At 47.5% G+C, this 22,945-nt stretch overlaps 2 protein-coding genes across 5 annotated transcripts; one reads left to right on the top strand and one right to left on the bottom strand.

The window, feature by feature from the left end:
- Positions 1 to 560: 560 nt before the first annotated feature.
- Positions 561 to 3,589, top strand: LOC121063752 (olfactory receptor 1020-like). Its single transcript, XM_040544558.1, has one exon. It carries the CDS (start codon positions 2,369 to 2,371, stop codon positions 3,356 to 3,358), a length of 990 nt encoding a protein of 329 aa, XP_040400492.1. The 5' UTR covers positions 561 to 2,368; the 3' UTR covers positions 3,359 to 3,589.
- Positions 3,590 to 5,964: 2,375 nt separating this feature from the next.
- LOC121063739 (hematopoietic lineage cell-specific protein-like) lies at positions 5,965 to 22,402 on the bottom strand. Of its 4 annotated transcripts, none has more exons than XM_040544518.1 (15): positions 22,193 to 22,402; positions 19,825 to 19,908; positions 18,234 to 18,307; positions 17,214 to 17,343; positions 16,347 to 16,457; positions 15,611 to 15,665; positions 13,675 to 13,785; positions 13,176 to 13,286; positions 12,433 to 12,488; positions 11,175 to 11,244; positions 10,795 to 10,931; positions 10,062 to 10,172; positions 9,268 to 9,571; positions 8,422 to 8,493; positions 5,965 to 8,032 (listed from the first exon to the last, which is right to left on the bottom strand). In XM_040544518.1, exons 2-15 carry the CDS (start codon positions 19,906 to 19,908, stop codon positions 7,896 to 7,898), a joined length of 1,563 nt encoding a protein of 520 aa, XP_040400452.1. In that variant the 5' UTR covers positions 22,193 to 22,402; the 3' UTR covers positions 5,965 to 7,895. The 4 variants fall into 4 exon arrangements, with proteins under 4 accessions (XP_040400452.1, XP_040400470.1, XP_040400460.1 ...); XM_040544536.1 differs by having other exon boundaries at positions 10,062 to 10,169; positions 22,193 to 22,347; XM_040544526.1 differs by having other exon boundaries at positions 10,795 to 10,928; positions 22,193 to 22,347.
- Between the last annotated feature and the right edge of the window lie 543 nt (positions 22,403 to 22,945).

The following is a 22,945-nucleotide window of genomic DNA, read 5'->3' as shown; positions in this document are numbered from 1 at the left end:
CAAGTTGCACCAGAGAGGTTTAGATTGGATACTGGGAAGAATTTCTTCATGGAAAGGGTGGTTAAGCATTGGAACAGGCTGCCCAGGGAAGTGGTGGAGTTGCCATGCCTTGTGGTATTTAAAACACATGGAAGTAATGCTTAGGGACATGGTTTAGAGGTGGAGTTGGTAGTGTTAGGTGATGCTTGGGCTTGATAATATTAAGGGTCTTTTCCAACCTAAATGATTCCATGATTATGGTGAATTAACCTTTTGACTGAAAGTTTTCCTCTCAGTATTAAAATTAGAACCAAAAAAATAGAGAGTAACAGAAATGAAACAGAACTAAAAGTAGTAAATTTCACCATGGAAACATTAAAGCTCTTAGTCTACTTAGCACATTGAAACAAACACTAAGACTGATCACAGCGTGCAAGTGTAGAAACAAGGAGAAAATACTATCACAGTAGAGACTACCTAATCTGGAAGAGAAAGACCTGAAAAGCATAAATGGGACAGAGCTGACATTCCGGCAATTCTATCAGAAAAAAAAATGCACAAAAAATTTAGCAATGTTTTTAATTTCTTAAAGAGCCTAAGGAAAAAAAAACTCCAAGAAAAAGCAGTAAATTCTCCATTGCTCACTGTTTTAACATCATGCTGCAATAGATGACAGGGGCTGCACAAATGGAGAGCAACTTGACAGGAAAGGACCTGGGGGTCGTGGTAGACAACAGGTCAAACATGAGCCAACAACATGCACTTGCCACAAAGAAGGCTAACAACATCATGGGCTGCATTAGGCAAAGTATTGCCAGAAGGTCGAGGGAGGTGATCCTGCCCCTCTACTCAATACTGAGGAGGCCACTCCTCGAGTGCTGGGTCTGGTTCTGGGCTCCCAAGTACAAGAGAGACATGGACATGCTGGAGAGAGTAATGAAAGGTCTCAAAGTTGATGAAGGGAGTGGAACTTTTCACCTCTGAGGAGAGTCTGAGAGAGCTGGGACTGTTCATCCTGGAGAAGAGAAGGCTGGGAGGGGATACCTGAAGGGAGGGTGCAAAGACGACAGAGCCAAGCTCCTTCCATTGGTGCCCACTGGCAGGACAAGAGGAAATGGGTACAAACTGGAACACAGGCGGTGCCATCAAGAAACATTTTCTCACTGTGTGGGTGACCAGGCACGGGTTGCCCAGAGAAACTGTGGTGTCTCTCTTCTTGGAGATCTTCAAAATCTATTTGGCCATGATCCTGGGTAAGCAGCTCTGGGTAGCCCTGGTTGAATAGATGGCCCTAGTTGGACAAGATGATCACCAGAGGTCCCTTCCAAACTCAGCATTCTGTGATTCTGTGTTACATGCTTTGGACAGAGAAATTAAAAACATATAAATGAATGTTAAGCAAGGATTTCTGACTGAAATAATTTAATCATGTTATTTAATATAGTGAAGAGACAGGACAATTGTAATCAGTTGCTACAAACGTCTTTGAAGAGAGAGGGATTTTGTGTGTGTGTGTGTGTAGCATATTCCCTTTGGCCTTGTATAATGGCAATGGAACCCTGAATAAGCATCAGGAAATATCTCTAATGTTCACTAAATGGAGAGTGACAGGAACTGATAGCTTGTCTGGGGACATTGCTGAATCCTGATCACAGAAGGCTTGTCAGAGAAGACTGAACTGTTACCCATGAGGAAAAGCTGCTCACAGATACCCTTTACAGACGCAGGCAGGCAGACATGATGGCATCTTGTTTTGAAGTGTACAATTTCCATGTCAGAATAGCAGAGAACTACTTTCTTGAGTTCAATGATGTGCAGTACCCCACCTTGCACTCCAGCCATACCTGGTGCTGTCAGTGAAAACCAGTCCAGAACCCAGCAGCAGCTAGAGTTCCTGGCAAAGACATGCTCAGTGACGGTTGCTACACTGACCAGTTGCCTTATTCTCTGATTCAGGAATATTATAGAGTACTAACATAGAATCATATCATAGAATGGCTCAGGTGGGAAGGGACCTTAATGAAGTAGGGAAGCGTGCGGTCACCATAAGTGCAAACAGGAGAAAAAGAAAGACATGCTGGGTCTTCTTCAATGCAGTGGGTGAACCAAGGAAGTGTAGGTTAGTCAGGATGCACAATGGTCATGGTTTCTCCTGTGTGACTCTTGCAGTCAGGTCACCAACACTGAATAACACATCTCTTGACTGTAAAATGCCACCGTCTGTGAAATACCAGTATGGTAGGCTTTCAACTGTTACGGAGATAGGACTAAAGCCATTATACCTGTGAAATCCTTGCTTTGGGGGGTGGGTGTGCATCAGTCCCGTTGCTCACAATCTCCACCTCTCCCCAGTGCTCTTTTCTGCCTGCAGACCAAACCAGCTGGCCCCATGGCAGGAGAGAACCAGACTCGGGTGACAGAGTTCATGCTTCTGGGCTTTTCCCATGGCCAGCCCTTCCTCTTCGTCCTTTTTCTGGTTATTTACCTGGTCACACTTCTGGGGAATTTTGCAATACTTGCCCTTGTGTCCCTGGATCCCCATCTCCACAACCCTATGTACTTCTTCCTCAGACATCTGTCCTTCTTGGACATCTGCTACTCATCAGTGACAGTACCCAAGATCTTGGCAAATGTGCTGCGCTCACAGGCAACCATCTCCTACTGCGGGTGTCTGGCGCAAATGTTCTTCCTGATGGCATGCGCAGGGGCCGAGTGTGCACTCCTAGCTGTCATGGCCTATGATCGCTATGCAGCGATATGCCAGCCCTTGCACTATGTCCACACCATGAGCCGGGGTGTCTGCACAGTGGCAGCTGCGGGCTGCTGGCTCTGGGGTATGTTGGATTCAGCCGTGCATACACTCCTGGCTTCTAAGCTGTCCTTCTGCAGGGCTGCCCATCTCCAGCACATCTTCTGTGATGCTCCCCCGCTGCTGAGGGCAGCATGCAGCAACACCCACCCTGTCGAAGTGGCACTCCATGCTGCTAGCTTCTTTGTGGGCCTCAGCCCCTTCCTGTTTGTCATCATCTCCTACCTCCGTATCCTGGCTGCTGTCCTTGGGATGCCTGTGGCTGCTGGCCAGCACAAAGCCTTCTCCACTTGCTCTGCCCACCTGCTTGTGGTCACCTTGTACTTCGTAACAGCCAACCTGAACTACAACCGACCCAGCACTGGCTACTCACCAGTGGCTGACACAGTGGTCTCTGCGCTATACTGCATTGTCACCCCCATGCTGAATCCTCTCATCTACAGCCTCCGCAACCAGGAGGTGCAGAGGGCCCTGCAGAAAGCCCTGCAGGGATGGGGTGTGTGGGGCTCCCCAGGCAGCAATGCTGGTGTGGTATTGGCCCCTCATCAGCTGACTGTAGGAAATCTGTGATGGCAGCAGTAGGCTTGGGACTGCCTGGGAAAGCAGGGACTGCTTATAGTATACTATCATCATGTGTCTGACCCTTGGCATATCACTGATAACAAAATGGCAAAATCAAGTTGGGATCAAGGCTATAGTTCCAGGATTATGTATCACATGCTGAGCTCAGTACATGACCCACCACAGCCACATTATCATGGAATCATAGAATCATAGAGTCAATCATAGAATAGCTTGGGTTGGAAAGGACCTCAAGGATCATCTACTTCCAACTCCCCTGCCATAGCCAGGGATGCCAGCCACTAGATCAGGTTGGTCAGGGCCTCATCTAACCTGGTCTTGAACACCTCTAGGGATGGGGCATCCACAATCTCTCCGGGCAACCTGTTCCAGTGCCTTACCACTCTCTGAGTGAAGAATTTCTTCCTTACATCTAATCTAGATTTCCCTTCTTTTAGCTTACAACTGCCCCCACTATCATTCCCCCATCCTATCACTGTCTGCCCATGTAAAAAGTCACCCTCCATCTCTTATAAGTCCTCTCTAAGTACTGAAAGGCTGCAATGAGGTCTCCCCAGGCCCTTGTTTCTAGCCCTCCTCTGTTGCAGATATGAGGAAAAGGCTGAGTGGATTGAAAGCAGGATAAGAGGAAATGTGCATGATATTTATTTATATATTTATTAATATTTAAAGCAGTATTCAAGTGACAATCCAATGCAAACTGAAGCCCTCCCCTAACCCAGTGTGTTCCAGGCTAGATGCTCAACATGCCACTGTAAGAGTTGGCTGTTGATATGCAAGTAGCATCAACAAGTGCAAGGTGCTGTACCTGGGTCAGGGCAATCCCAGACAGAAGTACTGACTAGGAGAAGAACTCATTGTGAGCAGCCTTACAGAGAAGGACTTGGGGGTTCCAGTAGACAAAAGGCTCAACATGAGCCAGCAGTGTGCACTTGCAGCCCAGAAGGCCAACTGCATCCTGGGCTGCATCAAAAGAGGAGTGGCCAGCAGATTGAGGGAGGGGATTGTCCCCCTCTACTCTGTGCTCGTGAGACCCCATCTGGAGTACTGTGTCCAGGTTTGGGTCCCCCAGAACAAGAAAGATCTGGACCTGTTAGAGCAAGTCCAGAAGAGGGCCACAAAGATGATCAGAGGGCTGGAGCACCTCTCCTGTGAGGAAAGGCTGAGAGATCTGGGGGATGTTCAGTCTGGAGAAGAGAAGGCTCTGGAGAGACTTTATTGCTACCATTCAATACTTAAAGGGGTCTTATAAAAATAGATGGAGAAGGACTCTTTACTCGGGTAGATAATGATAGGACACGGGCGAATGGTTTTAAACTAAAAGAAGGTAGATTTCGACTAGATATTAGGAGGAAATTCTTCACTGTAAGTGTAGCAAAGCACTGCAACAGCCTGCCCAGAGAAGCTGTAGATGTCCCATCCCTGGAGGTGTTCAAGGCCAGGCTGGATGGGGTCTTGGCCAACCTGATCTAGTGGATGGCATCCCTGCCTACGGCAGAGGGGTTGGAGTTAGATGATCTTTAATGTCCCTTCCAACCTGAACCGTTGTATAATCCTATGACCTGGGGCAGCCAGCCTCATCCTGCTGCCACTGCTTTGGCTTAATCGCTTTTTCAGGGGCTCTGCATCAGGGTCTAGGCTCAAATGACTGCATGGGTGTTGTGATGGTCCCACTGCTGGTCAAACCTGCAGGCAGGTACATGAGTGTCAGCAGCATCTGATGCCATGGCAGAAGCCAGGAGAAGCCAGCCACCTACACAAGGTCTGCATGATGAGGGAAGTTGGCACACTCTGTACATCCAGATGCATGCCTGCAGGCATGGCAATGTTTCTGCAGCTGTGCCACAGAGGAACACAGTGGCTGGAAGAGACCAAAACATGATCATCTATACCTTGGTTACCAAAAAGACACAGCAAAATTGGGGCGGGGGGGGGGGGGGTGGAGAGGGGGGAGGGGATTAAAAAACTCCAGAAATTTTGAATTAAAAATAACGTCTTACCTAAAATATAATGTGTCTTTCCCATGATTGGCAGACAGAGGCTGTGATTTTTTTCAGTCTCAAACAGTAAGCAGGGATGCTGTAGTGCCCTCCAGGAGCTCATATGAGTTTTTTCTTGTTCAGGTGCAGGACAGGCCACAACAAACCTGTGAGCTACACTGGAAGCCAAAGGTGCCATAACGGGGTCCTCCACACCCCTGCTGCTCGCATTTGGCACTGTGTTGGGATGTGTTTCTGCAGCTTCTCACAGGCTGCAAGGCTCAACAAGTCCTTGATTTATTCCTGGTGTGATGGTACTCACATATCAACAGCCAACTCCTATAGTGCCCTGTTGAGCATCTAACCTGGAACACACTGGGTTAGGAGAGGGCTTCAGTTTGCATTGGATTGTCACCTGAATGCTGCTTTAAACATTAAAATTAAATGTCATGCACATTTCCTCTTATGCTGCTTTCAACCCACTTGGCCTTTTCCTCATATCTGCAACAGAGGAGGGCTAGAAACGAGGACCCTTTTCACTGTGCAGGGAATGGAGCCTACAGCAGACACCTGACACGTGATAGCATGAAAAACAGGACACAATTTTGATCATGTCAGAACAGAAGCAGTTTATTACTAGTGCAGTGCAGCAGAAGGACAGACTCTGCTCGCATGAACTCTGTCCAAATGAGGCAGTTACAAAATTTATATACCTTTAGTTATGCAACTTGTTCTTTTCCAATCTGTGCCAGAGAAGCAGGATAGGGTAAATAGCAACAGCAATGGGAATTCTTCAGATAAGGAGCCCCTAGCCTGTACATCCTGTCATGAATAATTCACTCCCTTGTTAATTAAATTGTGCTGACTGGTGAGATAATTAGCTTCAAATAGTCCTTAATTAGTGAGGCCTGCAAAGACCTAGGAGGCATAACTATTTCACTTCCATGGTAGGAAGTGGTGGCCTGACTTCAGCACAGAGAGGCAAACCACCCACCAGTACAGGGAAACTGAGCCAAATACTGGATGGAGGAACCCACCTTTATCACTGACTGTAGAACATGCTAGAGTCTTTAGGCTAGAGAAAAGCTGTGGGTCTGTTTATCCTGCATGTGTGTGCTTATTTATACTGTCAGAACTGTTAATAGGAAAAACGGAACTCAAAAATATACTACTGGCTGTATCCAGCAGCACTTATTCTGATTCATTTTCCAGAGGGAAAGGATTTCCCTGGAAGAACATTCCTCTGCTGGAATGCCTGGATGGCAACCGAAACAGTTATTAACATATTCCTTATTAAGTGAAGCCTTTTGGTATTTTTCTGTTGCTCCAAGACATATTTACCAAAGTCATTGTTCTCAGAAAATAATCTAAATTTTATATTTCCTTTTTCAAAGTTTACCCCAGAAATAACATAGCCCTGTGTTCTTGGCACACAGGGGAAAAACAAACAAGTAATCTACTACCTTAGCAATATTATGCTTCATCTTCATTGACCAACACACACTTGTCTTGTTTAATGGAACAGCTCATTACATCAAAGCTTATGTCTGTTTGTAGGCAAACTCAGCAGTGTTCACTGTGAGAATCAACTGTTCCCAGGTGCCAGCCCTGAATCTGCCCAGATAGACCCAGGTCACATTTCTATACTCTGCACTGCAAACATACTGCATCTTGCAAGTGAAAACTTCTTGGGAAAAAAGGCAAGTTCAGTCTTCACTGTGCTGTTTTCCCTTGACAACTGGGTAGGATAAGGTTCAGGGCCATAGCTCAGGGCAGTATCTCTTATTCTACAGCTGTATATTCTGGACTTAGTCCTATGAAGAAAGAAGGCCTGTCAGATAGAGGTGACAAATGGCAATTCAAAAATAAAAGGTCCCTTCTGCCCTGACTAGATTAGTTATTTTTTCTTGCTGTGAATTGCCCTGCTGAAACAGGAATGGACACACTTCTGCAAGCTTTCCAGTTGACATATGGGACAGTCTAGACAGAAAAGATGTCATATCACATCCACATGTTCTGAAAACCATCCCATATAGGACTGGATGGGAACCAGAATATAAATATCTGAGGGAGGGTGTCAAGAGGATTGAGCTGATCTCTTTTCAGTTGTGCCCAGCAATAGGACGGGAGGCAGTGGGCACAAACTGAAGCACAGGAGGTTCTGGCTGAATATGAGGGGGCACTTATTTACTGTGAGGGTGACAGAGCACTGGAACAAGTTGCCCAGAGAGGTTGTGGAGTCTCCTTCTCTGGAGATATTCAAAACCTGCGTGGATGTCATCCTGCACAATGTGCTCTAGGTGATCCTGCTTGGCAGGGGGGTTGGAGTAGATGATCTTCAGAGGTCCCTTCCAACCTCGGCCTACTGTGATTCAGAATCCATCTTGGGCACAGGCCAAGTATTTTGTCAGAAGCTGCCAGTTTGCTCACTGGTACTTCTTGCACGTAGACATGCCAGGCTGAGCCAAATTAAGCTAACAATATGTAGAAGGCTGAAGCAGACAGAGGCAGAAGTTTGGAACAAGGCAGTTTGGACAATGCTGGTCTCACTGCAGAAGCTTCACATAATTTGCTGGGAAGAGGCCTACTTTGCCCCGGCACTGACCCCGCCACCAGCCTTCATCTACCATCTCGATGTGTGTGATTGTGTCATCGGGATCAAAAGAAATCTCATCATCTCCATCTGCAAAGATTGATCAGAAAACAAAGTCACAGTGTAAAGATAACCCCAGAATGAACTGTTTTTACACCCTCCCTTACCTCTCCCCAGGAGAATACAGAACAAGCAGGTTGATAACTCCCCGAGTTCATCTTATCCCATCTATTTCTACAAACAGCACAGATAGAACAGAGAAGGAGCAGGACTTCACAGATGAAAGATGAAGTGTCTATGTTCCAAAGTAAGGTCTCATTCTATTTTTCCATGAGGAAGAAATTGAAACAACCAACTCAAAATCCTTTTACCACTGTTGATGGTGTGAACAACCATCTCCCCACCCCACCTTGGCCAAAATCCCAGTGCCTCTCCTGTCAGGATGATTGCCTTTCCCATAGCCTGGATGGCACACCCACCTCCTTGGTAATCATAGAGAGCCACAGCACAGGTCCCAGGGCTCTCCACCTCATAAACATTGTCCGTTTCCCCTGCAGAAGACAGGATGGGTAAATAAGAAAGAGGCTGAAAGCAACCAAAAAGATCTGGTCAGTGCCACCCTTCACCCATCTGTAAGCCTTGGTGCGAACCACAGCCAAACCCCATCAACAGGTAGAGGTGTTTTATGGCTCAAGGCACGGTGCAATTTGCCTCCGCTTCTGGAATGAGAGAGGAGAGGGTCCTAATGCTTCCTGTTCCTCCTTCCAAAAAAAAGCTGGATGTAACTCCAGCTTGCCTCCTTTGCCATCTACAGTACCAGTGAAGTTGAGATGGAAATATCAACAGCAGCCTATGCAATTTGCTCAGGTGCTTGGAGGAAGTCTACCTTGCTGCCTCCCCCCTTCACACCCAGGAGATCAGATCAGGTCTCATGAGCACCAGCATTTTGAGTGACAAGTTGTGAATAAACAGGGATCCCTGTATCCTCAACGCAGCACTGGCAATCACTTGCCAAGACACACTGCATCAAGTTAAAGAGCATCAGTCCAGCTGCAGCTTCTTCAGAGCCCATGGCAGCCCTCCTGCCCTCTTGCCTGAATCCTTCTTCAGCAAAGATACCTGCTGCCTGACACACCATCCCATGCAGCTGATTTTGCATCTTGGAGCAGGGCAAGGGGCTGGGAGACATAAAGTCTCTATCAGCATGGATTGTTAACTTGACCACAGAAGATTTCAGGACACAAAATCCCTCCGGAGTCTGTCCCATACATCCACTGATGCAAACAGACAGATACACTCCCCAAGATTCTTCTCTCTGTACTCACCCACGCAGGGCTGGCTGGACTCCTCAGGAAGGATCTCCTCATAGTCCTCACCTCCATCTCCTCCACGGCTGATGACGGCATCTGGCTTTCCCAAGCGTGCTGGCAGTTCCTCATAGTCAGCACTTGCACTGATACCATCACAGTAGTCAGAGTGCTCTAGCAGCTCCTCATAATCTCCACTGACATCCAAACTCTCACTGTAGATGGGCTGATCCTGGCTGGGAAACTTGCACAGCTCTTCACCCAGATCTGCTGGCCTTGGTGGCAAAGTGGGGGGTGTTTCCTCATCCTCCCCTTTTGCCTCCTGCCAGGAGGTAAGAAAGCGACAAGAAAGTCACCTGGAAAGCATTCACTACAGGCAGCTCTACCATGACTGCACAGCACCCAATGCAAGCGAGCCCACTCTGCTGCATGCGTTTAGTACTATCATAACACAAATAGAACATCATCCACAAAAGGAACTCAGCCATTAGGTCTGGGCTGAACTAGAACCTGGGAGTGCTGAACACACTTTCATGGCTCATGTTTTTGAGCCTATCTCACATACATAGCTACAGTTCACTCTACTGCTGCTGCAGTGACCCCACTCCAAGAGCCTGTTTTGCATGGTATAAGGTGCTGTGCAGCCATGTCCCATCACTATCCCAATATTTCCCCCTCACTCTTTGCAAAGCCTCTTCCGTGCTGTGGCTGCACCCCTCTTCTTTGTGCATGGCTACCTGTGAATCACAGTCCCCTCACAGGCTCAATCCTCTCTGCTCCCCTTTCTGGCTCCCCCCAGCCTGCCTCAGCACCTGCTCTCCTTGTGACACAGGACTGTCTTGGACAGCTCTTCCAGGGACCCTTGCTGTCACAGTGGCAGGAACTGTCTCTCTGTGGTCCTTCGCTCCCTGTGGGATTTCCTGCTGGAGAAAAGTCATCAGAGCTCCTCAGTCCCTTTGAAAGAGGTCCATTCCCAACCGAGCAACTCTCAAGACAATTTTTGTCACACTGAAATCTGTTCCAGCTGCCATAAACCTGCTATACAGACTGGACACCAGCAGGCCTGTAACTACTACTGGGTCTGCAGGAAGCAGACTCGAGGAGGGAATACATTAGAGAGTGTTTTATTGAAGAAACCTTATCTGCACATCAAACATAGCAACAGCGCAATGTAGAAGGAGGTCTTTTAAATATGAAGGTTTGGGTACAATCTCCAGTTTGGAAAACCTTGAATACATACTGCTGGGATGGCAATACCAAGGAGGTGCTATTGCACTGTGCTTGCCTGGCACTAAAGGCAAGGAGACTAGACCAAACCGCAGGGTGTCATGGTTGTGTGCTCACACATCCTGATCCGTGTGCCGAACCATGAAACATTGATTGAATAGCATGGTATTCAATGGCAGTCCCTGGCAGTTACAGGGAAGCTGTTTAGACAAGAGGTCACTGTAACAAGATCTGGTAGAAGCAGATGGACCTCTGTGGTCCTGAGGAAAAGCCTGTTTAACAAGCCTTGGGGGACATGGGAAGATGGTCATGGCTCACCTTCTGCCGAGCTGCCTGGCACTCCTGAGCTTGACGCCTCACCCGGTCTTCTTCTGCCTGCCTTTTGCTCTCCTCGTCTGCCAATTTAGCCAGGTTTTCAAATCTCGACCGCAGGCTGCTGGTGCTGCTGGAAGCTGCTGTGGAGATGACAGCTGCTCAAGCCTGCCCAATGGCTCCTTTCCATCACCCCAAGCACCCAGGAGAAACCTGGACCTCTGCCTCTGCCAGAGAAACTTGCAATACAGTCACCTTCTTCAGTTTTTCAACACAGGCTAAATCCACAGCCCACGACAGCCCCTGCCTGCCAGTGTGCTGCCACAAAAGGACCATGAGATTCACAGCTTCCCACCAAGCCCAGGGCTGGTACACAATTATCTCACCTGCCTCCACTGGTCTTGTTTTCTCATATGAGGAAGTTGGACTTGCCATCTCGTTAAAGCCAGCAGCACTCTGCAAAAGGAAGTGTCCAGCTTGTTAGGCAAGGCCAGTACTGAGATTCCACCAGACAGGTTTGGCTGTTGGTGACCACAAACAAGTCACAGCTTTGTTACCAGCTATGTCTACCTTCATCAGTAAAACTGCCACAGCCCTCTGGGAAGGGAGGCTGCTGGCTGCAGTCCTGCTTTCCAGTGCCTCCCTGCACTGCCAGAAGTATCTGCTGATCTCCAGCCAAAGGCAAGGGCTGTTCCTATAGAGAGGCAATGCTCCGAAAACTTCTAAAGGCTATGTGGAGCCAAGCCAAGGAGGTTTAACAGTGGCAAGAGGACTGCTGTATGGGACAGGAAGGCTGGGCACTCAAGGCAGGAGCACTCACATATAATGCTGCAAACAGCTGGGGTGATGCCTGACAGTCCACCTCTTCCTGAGGTCCAGGTAAGTGGTGAACCAGTCCCCTGCACTCCCAGAGGTATGGGGCATGGAAGCACTTCCCTGTTAAATGCACAGCTGCAGCTGCACAACCATGAAAATGGCACCACCCTTCAGCAGGTGCAGTATATGTACACAATAGCTGGGGCTGGAAAACAGTAAGAAAAAAAATGTGTGTGTGACTATCTGAGATCCTGATGGCTTTATGAGGTGTGAAGAGATGGCTAAACTGTTAATTGCATCAATCAGATGTTTGTAGCAAGACACACCTCAGACCTCACGAGGCTGTATGCTCACAAAATTTCATTTTGAAGGAGCTATCATTGCTCATCATGACTGTATTGGTACATGTAGGGCCTGCAGGAGTAACAGACAGCAGGCAGACAGTATGCCCCCAGTACCTCAAATGGCACTAGATGTACAGGAGAGCACAGTTTAATTCTCTTAGGGAGTTCTTCACTGGCTCTACTCATAGTCATATCACTAAATACTACCACAAGAGAAAGCAGGTATATGACTGGTCAGTCTGAGAGTGGAATGATTCAAAAGCAACTGAGAATGGAAAATATTCTGCCTTTCCTCCCTAGCTCCCCAGGCTGCATTCCTCTGTGCCCTCTGGCATTTACACTGGGTCAGTTCCCTCATGCCTGCAATGGTTGTGCAGTGACCAGTGGGACCTCGTCTCCATCTGGGAATTCTAAACTCCTGCAGCAGTGCAAAGAGCACTGACTAGCAGGAGGCAATAGCAGACTCCTGCATGCAGAGACTTACCTTATCTACCCTGTCCTTCTGGACCCCATAGCGGCCTCCAAATCCTTTGGCATAGTCTGTATGGAAAAAAATGAGGCTAATTTATATTTTATAGGCTCCTCTGACTTCAGCATGCTGTGACTAGTGAAACAAGTTAGTTTTGTCTTAAATTGAACGGCACAATGTCTGGTGGCTAGCTACCTGCATCTCATCACACAAGAAACTATGTAAAGTAGGCAAAATGCTCTACATGGAAGATTTTAAGACTAATTTTTCATTCCTTTCAGTGAAGTGCACAGCTGTTCACTGCTGTATGATGGCAAATCTCCTTCCAAGTCACTGGGTTGAGAAGCCAGTCATGCCATTTGAGTGCAGCGTGGCCTTGTTCACAAGTTAGATATACAGTGCTAGAAGCATTCAAGCCATTTCCTTCCCATGTGCTCATTTTTTTTCACGAGTTTATAATCAGGACTGTACCTGACAGAAGAAAGCATAGCACAGTTGGAGAAGCCCGATTCAGGCACTTGTATTCACATGTCTGTCACTGATCCAAACAAGCTGCACTCTAAACCCTACTCTGGCAGTTTATCCTTGTGCTTTGGGGGTTCACAGTGTCTCAGCTGCTCCACCTGCCTGCAATTCCACAATTTGCTATACACATTCAGTTTATATCAGCTGGATCTCTGTCAAGGATGAACAGGTAGCTCTACACCTACACGTGCTTCAAGGAAATTATGCTGCCACCTCTGGCAGCATTGCTATACCTGTTTGGGATGCATGGGGTTGCACTTCCTCCTGATGGTCCCAGCCAAGAGCACTCTTGTCCTGTCGATCCCTCTGGACCCCAAACTTCCCACCAAAGCCCGCAGAATAGTCTTCAGTCATGGGGATCCAGACCATGGAATGGAGGCGAACAGAGAATGGAGGGAAAGAGAGAAGTGGCAGCACTGTGAGCACAGGCTGTTCTCATAGGAGCAAGTAGTTTTTCCTGCCCAGGACTTGGAGAGAGATGAGGACAGACAGGGAGCAAGGCCAGAGCTCTCCACTGGTGGATACATCAATAACCCTCCCTCCTCCTTCAGACAACATCACCTGCAATCAGCATCTCAGCATAATCAGCATTGGGCACCCAACAGTTCCCTTAGCATTTCACCACACATACAGCAGGTTGCAAGCACCAAGCACAGAACTACATGGCCCCAACGGGGATAGTCCCAAGCCCCAATCCTGACACTGCTGCTGCAACTGGCTCCCCAAGCTCACCTTTCTGAGAGTCGTGCTTCTCCACCTGGCTCTTGTAGTCGAACCCCACTGCTGCTTTGTCCACCTTGTCCTTCTCCACACCATAACGGCCGCCAAAACCCTTGGAGTAATCTGAGGGGGTGCATGGACTGAGGTTCTACCCCAGGTATGGGGCTGATGAAGGAAAGACTTAAGATGGGGAGGAGCATCAGGGAGAAGGATGGGTAGCAAAGATGATGGACAACACTAGAAACAGCAGGCACTTGGAGAGAATAGAGTGGAGGGCAGGGAGTACCGAGGGCCATTGAGGATGAGGGTCCGTGGGAATGGGTGCACAAGAGAAGTCTGGGTCATGCCAGCAAGAGCCCAAGAGCAATGGGCAGCAGGAGACATGGCATGCACGGAGGGCAAAGAAGGCAGGTAACATGCCAAATGCAGATGAGGAGGCAGTAGGAGCTCCAGCCATCAGAAGATGCAAAGCCAAGACATGACTTAGGGACCCTGAGTGCCTGGGTATCCACTCATTCACACATCTGCACAGCAAGCATCTCAACCTGTGGTCTGCCAGTCTCTGAAAAAGTCTTCGAGTAAGCCTTTGAAATCACAGAAGAAACGGCAAACTTTTGTTTTATGGCTTATATTTGCCATAGTGGAATCTCAACTTCTACACGGAAACCGCTGAGTCTGGATGCTGCAGCAAAGGCTGAAAGCCACATTTCTGGAGACATGCTACAGATCCTCTCAGTCTGTCTCTGTCTCTTCTAGAGAAGCCTAGCAAATTCAGCCTTATCAATCCATGAAGATTTTGCCCTAGAGGAACATGCATGAAAACATTTTGGATTCAAGAACGGCTCTCAGAATAATATTCACTGAATTTCATAGAAGCTCAGTCACTTAAGGTTGACTAAGAACAGAAAGTAATTATTAAAATCTGTAATTCTGAGAAATTTCTTAATTTTCTCTCACTTAAACTATTATTTATTGATTAGGCCACCACAAAACAGACCTTTTAGGAAGTTGTCTTCAGCAAATATAGATTTTATGACTGTTACCTTGATGCTAGAGTTTTCAACATTGAAACATTTTTATGAAAAATAAAGCAAATACGCAGCTGTTCAGCGTAACTTCTCCTTGCCTTGCTTCAAACATTTTCATTTTGTCCTGAGTGATTTCTGTGGTTTTACACTGCCTGACGTTTCATGCCTACAATTTACTATGAGGCCTCTTATACAAGAATGTGTTAATGTAACACAATTTTGCTTGACTTATTACTTTAAGATCAACTAAAAATGCCTCAAATCTTCTTCCTTCTTTTATAATTTCCTCTGAAAAATAATGATACCAGTCTTCTTTTCTTGGTAATGCGGCATTCTTCACATTTATGTGAAACAGTAACAGGCCTTGCCCTCTCTTCTTCTCTTGTCTGCAGAATATTTAACCTTTCATTTCAGTTCTTGCAACGTTCTTTCAGAATATAGCTGCTTTTATTTATATGTCAAAGTTTGATTGAATGATCTCCAGAACTCTGCAAGAGTTTGAGTGCTGTAAAGGCTTTTGTTTCCTTATCCATTGTTGTGCCTTTTCTTATATGCCATTTTTTCAGAAATCATTTCTTATATCCTACAGTGATTGGATACTCTCTGTAGCAGTTTCTCAGAAGGACTTTTAAAGGAATGGGAGAATCAGCCATTTGTCAGCAGATGTGTGTGTGGGGGTGTCCTCTCTGCTCAGTCAGGACGCAGCAAAGCAGAACAGAGAGGCAAGAGGGATGTACAGCAGAAAGGCGGTTACAGGACAGCAGGCAATGAAGCCACAATGGTGAATGACTGAGAATAGGAATCTGCAAAAAGTGACAGGAGGATAATAAAGGAGGCTGTGCCACAGCAGACAGCACAGGATATCGGGAGAAGAGAAAATGGGTGAAGTATCAAGGGACCAAACATGCCCATGGACTTGCCTTTCTGGGACGAGTGTTTCTCCACCTCACCCTTGTATTCAAAACCCAGCGCTGACTGGAACAAGAAGGGGAGGAATGTCAGTCATCCTGGGGGTCAAGCCAGATTTCATCTACACTCATCCAGTGCCCTGGGGCCTGGCTGGGACCCTGCTCCCTGTCCTGTGCTCAACATGCAGATACATGGCCACTCCTCGTCTGGCAAGGACCTCCTCAGACTTGCATTCCCATTGTCCCTGTGGCAGAATGCCCAGGAATGCAACTTAGGTAAAAGGGCCATAATCCTGACCCCACACCCTGTTAACTGGCAAAGCACCTGGGCAGTGTCTGCAGGATATGCACAGGATGGAGGGCATCCTGCTGTCACTGGCCAGTCCTGCTGTGGCCAGTCACCGCACATGGCAAAGCTTGTGGGTTTGGCGATGAGAAACACCACAGCTCCCAAGAGCAGCAATGTCCAGGACACAAACACAGTGCTGCCCGGATAGGACACTGCAAGCATATTAATGCACACCAGAGAGCCAATCTGCATAAGTATGCTGCAAGTTATCAGCTATTGTCCTGCACACAAGAGGTGAGCTATGTTACAGTGGAGACCATGGTGCATAGCATACCTAGACCTGCTCCCATCAGCACATTGAAAACTTCAGCAACAATTCTAAATGTAGTAATACGAATTTTAGCGGCAGTACTCAGCGTAGGCTGCAAAAACATACTTCAGTTGCTCCGTTCAACACACCTTATCAGTTCGGTCCCGTTGGATTCCAAACTTCCCACCAAAGCCCTGTGCTGCATCTGTCTGTGAGGAATGCTTCCCAACATCAGCGACATACTCATGGCCCACGGCGCACTAAGGAGAGAGAAAGCATGACATGAGCTCCTCAACACTCAGACCAGTGGGCTAACAGAGACATGGGCACCGAGTTGTTCTGCCCTGCTGACAAAACGCTTGCAGCCATAAGGAGACAGGTCCAAATTGACCACATCGCAGGAAGGTCCGAGTACGACTGCTCCCTTTTGGCCTCCTGGAAACTCTGCTTCTCACCCTGTCATCCTGGTACCATGCAAATCTACAGTGACCCCACAGACTGAATACTATTGCAGTCTTATCATCTCACTTCAGACAAAAAGGTATTAAAAGCTGAAAGCTATAGAGAGGATTATGATGCTGATTAGCAGAAAACATAAACCATTTTATATGAGAACAAAAATAACAAAGATTATGGACCAGGGCTTCACCTGGGGGAGGTATGAGAGAGGTCTGTAACGCAGAATGTGAGTGGGGGATTATTATTCATTATTTCTCCAAGCACAAGTAGGGAAGCACCTAATTTAATTGTTATGCAGCAGTTTTGAAACAAGCAGTATAAAGTCCTTCTTCACAGAGTAGTTAACTAAGGGGAATGTTGCAAGGAAGCTCTAGAGACAAAATATACAAATAGGTTCAAACATCCTGGAGACAGACTATGGGCTAGATGGATACGTGTGAATCATGCCAGCTCTCCATTCCTTCCCTTCAGGGTCAGGCCAGAAGACACGGATGCTGTCTCCTTGATGCAAAAAAGCCTCTTCCAATAAGCCCAGGGAAGTCCTCTACAACTGTTACCTTATCCATTCGGTCCTGCTCTGTTCCAAATTTGCCCCCATAGCCATAGGAGGCCTTGGGGCCAGTCTCCAGCTCCTTCTTCTTGATGACTTCGTGTTCCTCTGACACCTTGTTCCTCAGCTGGTGGATGCTGGCAAGACAGTGTCAAGGCAAGTCACTGTGGAATTCTGCAGACCTGTGCATTCAGCTGGAGCATCCCCGTGCCACTATGCCACCCAGAGCCCCATGCACATAAGCACACTGTCAGCAGCCACCACGTGCCCTCAGTGGGCCCCTCTGTGTGGCAGTCACACCTGCAGCCACTGCACAGTAGCTGGGAGGTGATGTTACCGCGGGGCCTGGCAAAGGACCCAGAGAAGCAGGCTCAGCAGTTGCACCCAGTCCCTAACCTGCACTCCCATTCAGGACTTTCACAGGAACCCAAGCTTTCCTTCTGTGTGCTGCAGTACTTCACAATGCACAAGGCAGTACCAAATGTCCCAAGGGAGCTGCTAGATAGGGGTGGCTTTGGAGAGAGAAGGAGCAGGATGTCTTTACCACAGCAGAACAGCCTCGGTCCGAAGGTATTTCACAGTTAACCGCTGACGGCATCACCGTCAGTCTGTGAATTTTGCTCCTGGTGCAACACGAGCATCTCAAAACAAGAGCTTGGGCGCAGCTGGCCGAGCCTGAACGGTCAGGCGGCAGTGCCGGGCGGCCCCAGGCCCGCCCCTCTGCTACCCCACCGTTTTCTGGGGTGAAGGGTGCACCACGGCTGCTCCACGGCAGCCGGCAGGCCCCTCACGCCGCTGCCAAACCTCTCTCGGGCCCCTTGTACCCAGCGGCCCGGCAGACAGCCCGGGGCGGGCAGCGGGGGCGGCCCTGGGTCCCGCTCCGCCCCTGCCGTGGCCCCGCCGTGCACAAGCCCTTATTTGGCTGGTTTCGGCCCGCGGGCGGGGCCGCCGCGGCCGCTTCCCCTCACCGCCCGTGGCCGCGCTGACAGCTCGCCGCAGGCTTCCCGCCCAGCCCGGCCGCACTTACTCGATGTGCTCGGCGCGTCCAGAGCCCGCGATGGTCTTGGCCCCCCAGCGCTGCTCCTTCTCAGAGATGTCGTTCTGCAAAGCGAACCGCAGCCGTCAGCGGGCGGCGGGGCCCGCCGCTCCGGAGAAACGGGGCTCCAACCCCCGGTTCCCCGCGCGCCGCCGGCTGTCCTCCCGGAGGACCGCGCTCGCTGCAGCCTCGCCGGGCCGGGCCTGGCTTTTCCCGAGTCCGGACGACCCGGGCTGGAGAGAGCGAAGGGGGCGCGGAGGGTTCCCGGGCACGGACAGGACGGGGCAGCGGGCGAGGCACAGCGCGGGCGGGCGAAAGTCGTCTGCCGCCCTGCCGGGCCGGCGCCTGGGGAGGCCGGGGGGTTCCTTCCCTCCTCTGAGGGAAGACCTAGCAAATAAAAGTGCTGTAGAAATCAAATGATTAAGAAAATATTAGAAAAACGCCAAAATCGACATTTTACTCAAGGTCGGCTGTTCTGCTTCAATTCTTATATGACAACAGTTGTTCTGCCTCTTTGTAGGTCTGAAACTGTATTTGACCAATTGAAGCATGAGTAAACTCTTTCCTAATATAAAGCTAAAAGTAAGTATATACAAAATAGAATACACGGTCTCATTCTGTTGGGGCTTATTTTAAATATAGTCACAAATGGATGAATTAAGGAAAAATAATTTTGATGTCACAGATTTTTTTTTTTTTTAACATTAGTAATTTGAGGAATGTGAGAAGGGAACTTTCTCTTCCATCCCAAGCTAGAATTTCTTATTCGGAATTACTAGGCAAGACTGAATCTCCAACACAGAGGGCACTAGTTGTGTCACTGAAGAGACTGTCCAGCAAAAAATTCTCTTGGAAAGGAAAATTTCACATAGCTCAGAGAGACCTGTGATGGTAAGGCATGGCTGGCACTCCTTAGTACCACAAGGAGCAGAACTTTTCCTGTTCCCAAAAGGTTTAGAAAAAGAGTATGAAGAATGAGATGTTCTTGTCTTGAGCCATGAAAAGATTGTTTAGGTTGACCAAATACAGGAGACAACGCAGTGCAGAAAAATCTTGTGATGCCATATCAACAGGTGATAAAATTGTAAATGAAAGCTAGTGTTAATAAGTACTAAAAGCATATGGAAAAAATAATCCTGTATCTGAACAATGATGGTGCCAAAATATTCATTCAGGAATGAGTATGAAATAGGGAATTGCATGCAATTTTGTAGGAGAGTAGCAAATAAGGAATTGGCCAAAAGGCCAAAGTGTGAGTAACTTATCGGGAAAGAAAGAGAACTAAACAGAAAGCGTCATAACACTTTCTGAATCCATAGGGTTCTCACAGGCTGAGCACTTCTATGCTCTCACCATCTCACCTAGAGAATTACAAAAGATACAAGGAGAGAACAGAGCTATTTAGAGGCATGGAGCTGCACTTGTACTGGGTGACAATAAATACTGGGATTTTTCCATTCGGAGAAAAGACAGAGAAGGACAATGTTGGAATCCTGTGCCAAGCCCCCAAGCACAGCTGACAAGCATGTGTCCAGAGACAGCGAGACTCTCAGTGACGTGACTTTCTATACCACACACTCACCACAAAATCGGGGTCAGTGTCCCAGTCGTCTCCCTGAGCCTCAACCTTCACCGACACATCATGTCCCACGACCGCTTTCCACATCTGCACAGGGAGTACATTTTGTCACCTGGGGCCTGGCATGCGGGCCCTGCTGGCTCGCTGCCATGGACCTGTCATATCACAGCAGTCATGGCATAACTTGGGCTGGAGGGGACCTTTGGAGGCCACCTGCCCCATCGAGCTCGTGCCTCATAAAGCACAGGGCACCCCAAAATAGTTTCTCTTGAGCCCCAGCACCTCTTTCAGCAAAACACACAGTGAATCTAAGAGTAAACCACAGCCTTCTATCCCACCATCTTCACAGTTAAACTGTACACTTTATTTTAATGCACGTTACTGCTAGCATCCGACTATCAGATTCTGTTTTTTTCCATCGTATATTGATTTTCTGTGCTCTGTGAGGTTCTTCCATGCATTAACTTCCCTTTTGCTAAACACAGTCACGGCATACCACCAGAGGCTATGGCTTCCTCTGCTACCACGATACAACACATTTAATTGAGATTGAACTCCTGAAGTCTCCTGTTTTTCAAACTTTTAACCACTGCTTAGTGTGCTAAAGACAGTTCATAGAAAAGTTGCATGTTGGTCTTACAATGCTGGTAGAGTGTGCTGTGTGGTGTTTATGTCAGCTACATAGTAAAAGCAGGAAATGGGGGCTAAAAGCATTAAGCGTGCATGGTGGGAAAGGCTGAAACTGCAGCAGTACAGCTCGTACAAGCTGTCCAAAGAGGCCTGGAGGAAGTGACAGACCCAGGAAGAGGAAGTTAAAAAAAGTAATGTGAAATCTAAAGCTGAATTTCATTTTCAAGGTGACTCTGAAAAAAGATGATGAAAAAGCCTCTCCCAAACAACACAGTGTCTACAAAATGAGAAACAGAAGAAAGATTACATGGCTTGCTGGCCCATATACAACAGATCAATCATTTTCATCAGCACTCTCACTTCTCACCTCCTATATTTCTCCCTGTGGTGTTGAGGAGCCCCGAATTGTTCTTACTGTAGCCCAAAGAAGCTTTTCACTAGGGCAGAGAGAAAGACTGAACAGGATGTGCAGCATTGTGCGTGTGAGCCCTGTTTCACACCACTGCAAACATCCCATAAAGTGAACAAGCCAACAGGAGGGAAGAGAACTGCTCTTTGCTGATCCTCATATCACAGCATCTTTTTATTATGTGCTTCTCAACAGGACCAACTCCTCGATCCCACAACAGGACAGAACATAAACTAGCACACAAACTGACCCCATGTGCCCAAGATCGTTGCTTTCTGTGCAAAATGTTTATGATGAACTGGGAATGTATAGTCACAACAGCTGAATGAATAACCTTCCAGCCCAGCTCATTGTCCTGAGTTAAATTGCCCAGACAGCACTGAGAGATCAGGGAGCAGACAACAGGAAATGAAAGAGCAGAGCAGGGATGAATCTTTCATTTGGTTAAAAAAAGCCAGACAGGCTAAGCTAAGGGAGAGTATTTAGGACCTAGGTAGGTACTGTGAAGATCTGACTTTAGGCCTTCCCCAGGTTGCATCTGGAGTTTTTTAAAAAAAGAAAAGTGTAATACTCCAGAAAACAGGAGGCCTGGAAACATACTCTGTGCTTCTATGCTCTGACAGCGATCCTATGACAGAACATAGCTAATAGCAAACAGGTGAAAAAGGAAGGTTGATGTGGCCAACATAGCACAGTCTAACAATACATTTCATCTCGTTTTCCTCTCCCTAATTTATTAGCCTCTCTCACTCCAAAGACTTAAAGTTCGTGGCTCATTTTTCTTTGTGTGGCTCATTTTTGTTTGTGTTAGAACAGCAGCCATAACAAACTAGCACAGGGCTTTTCAACTCAGGGCAGCTAATACGAGCAGCCAACTCTAATGCAAGTGGTTTAGGGTTTTAAATCCTGCTGTAAAAGGTTATTGACCACTTACTCTCCAAAGCCACCCACCATGCATCTTGGGAACCATTACAAACCACAGTCTGTAATCACACCACAGGACTCCAGGCAACCTCTAAGAGACATACTACCAAGAGCAGTACATCAGTCTGCTAGTTTGTTCTGTTCTTTCCCCAGAAGCATCTACTACAGCACAAATACAGGGCTACCACTTAGCACAGTTGCACTGGATTTGGAAACTTGTTTCTTTAAAGCCTCAAACACAAAAGCAACAATGATGACAATGAATCTATGATTCTATGACCAAGGAACAGAGAAGTAAATACTGAGCATTATCAACTCACACATGCTGGGTCAGGAATCTGCTCTCTCTGCCCACCAAAGTACTACTTTTGTTGTTGATCACTTTCCACTCTCAAAAGCCAGTCTTACCTTAAAATGCCCACCAGCTCCTGCTAGCAAACTTGCTGCTTTTTGCCCCAGCACCTGATGCTAGTAACAGCTTCTAGGCTTCCGTGTGTTCTGGGTTCCTGTTTTAACTTCAGCTAACTTCACTTCCTGTGTCCCAGCCCCCAACTTTGCTCAAATAATGAGCACCAAAACCTGCTCTAGGGTGCTGCAGTTCCCTTGCACACTACCTGTGCTCTGGAAAGCTGACAAGGAGTATACACAGGATACAGATTACTCCGTCTATGAGCAGAGCTTAAGGGGGCATGAATTTCTTAGTGTGCAAAAAGAGAAAAAGAGATTGTGATCTCCAGAGTAACATCAGCTCCACAAACAAAAAACAAAAAAACAACAACAACAACAACAAACAACACATTCTGACAGAAAAGTATAAGAAAGAAAAATGTCTGAAGCCATGGGCTTGACGATTACAACGAGATCCCAAGAAAGCAAACTGTTGGTTACAGAACTTGTTACAATGCTTGGATCTGTACTTTACAGCCCTATCAAAAAAAAAAGAAAAAATCCATATAAACATGTATATCGTAGAATCGTATCATAGAATCATAGAATGGCTTGGGTTGGAAGGGACCTTAAAGATCATCCAGTTCCAAACCCTCCCTGACACAGGCAGGGATGCCACCCACTAGATCAGGTTGCTCAGGGCCTCATCCAGCCTGGTCTTGAACACCTCCAGGGATGGAGCATCTACATCCTCTCTGGGCAACCTGATGCAGT

Source organism: Cygnus olor, chromosome 1 (assembly GCF_009769625.2).
Source record: "Cygnus olor isolate bCygOlo1 chromosome 1, bCygOlo1.pri.v2, whole genome shotgun sequence".
NCBI classification, from domain to species: domain Eukaryota; kingdom Metazoa; phylum Chordata; class Aves; order Anseriformes; family Anatidae; genus Cygnus; species Cygnus olor.
This window is presented reverse-complemented; position numbering and strand designations above follow the sequence as displayed.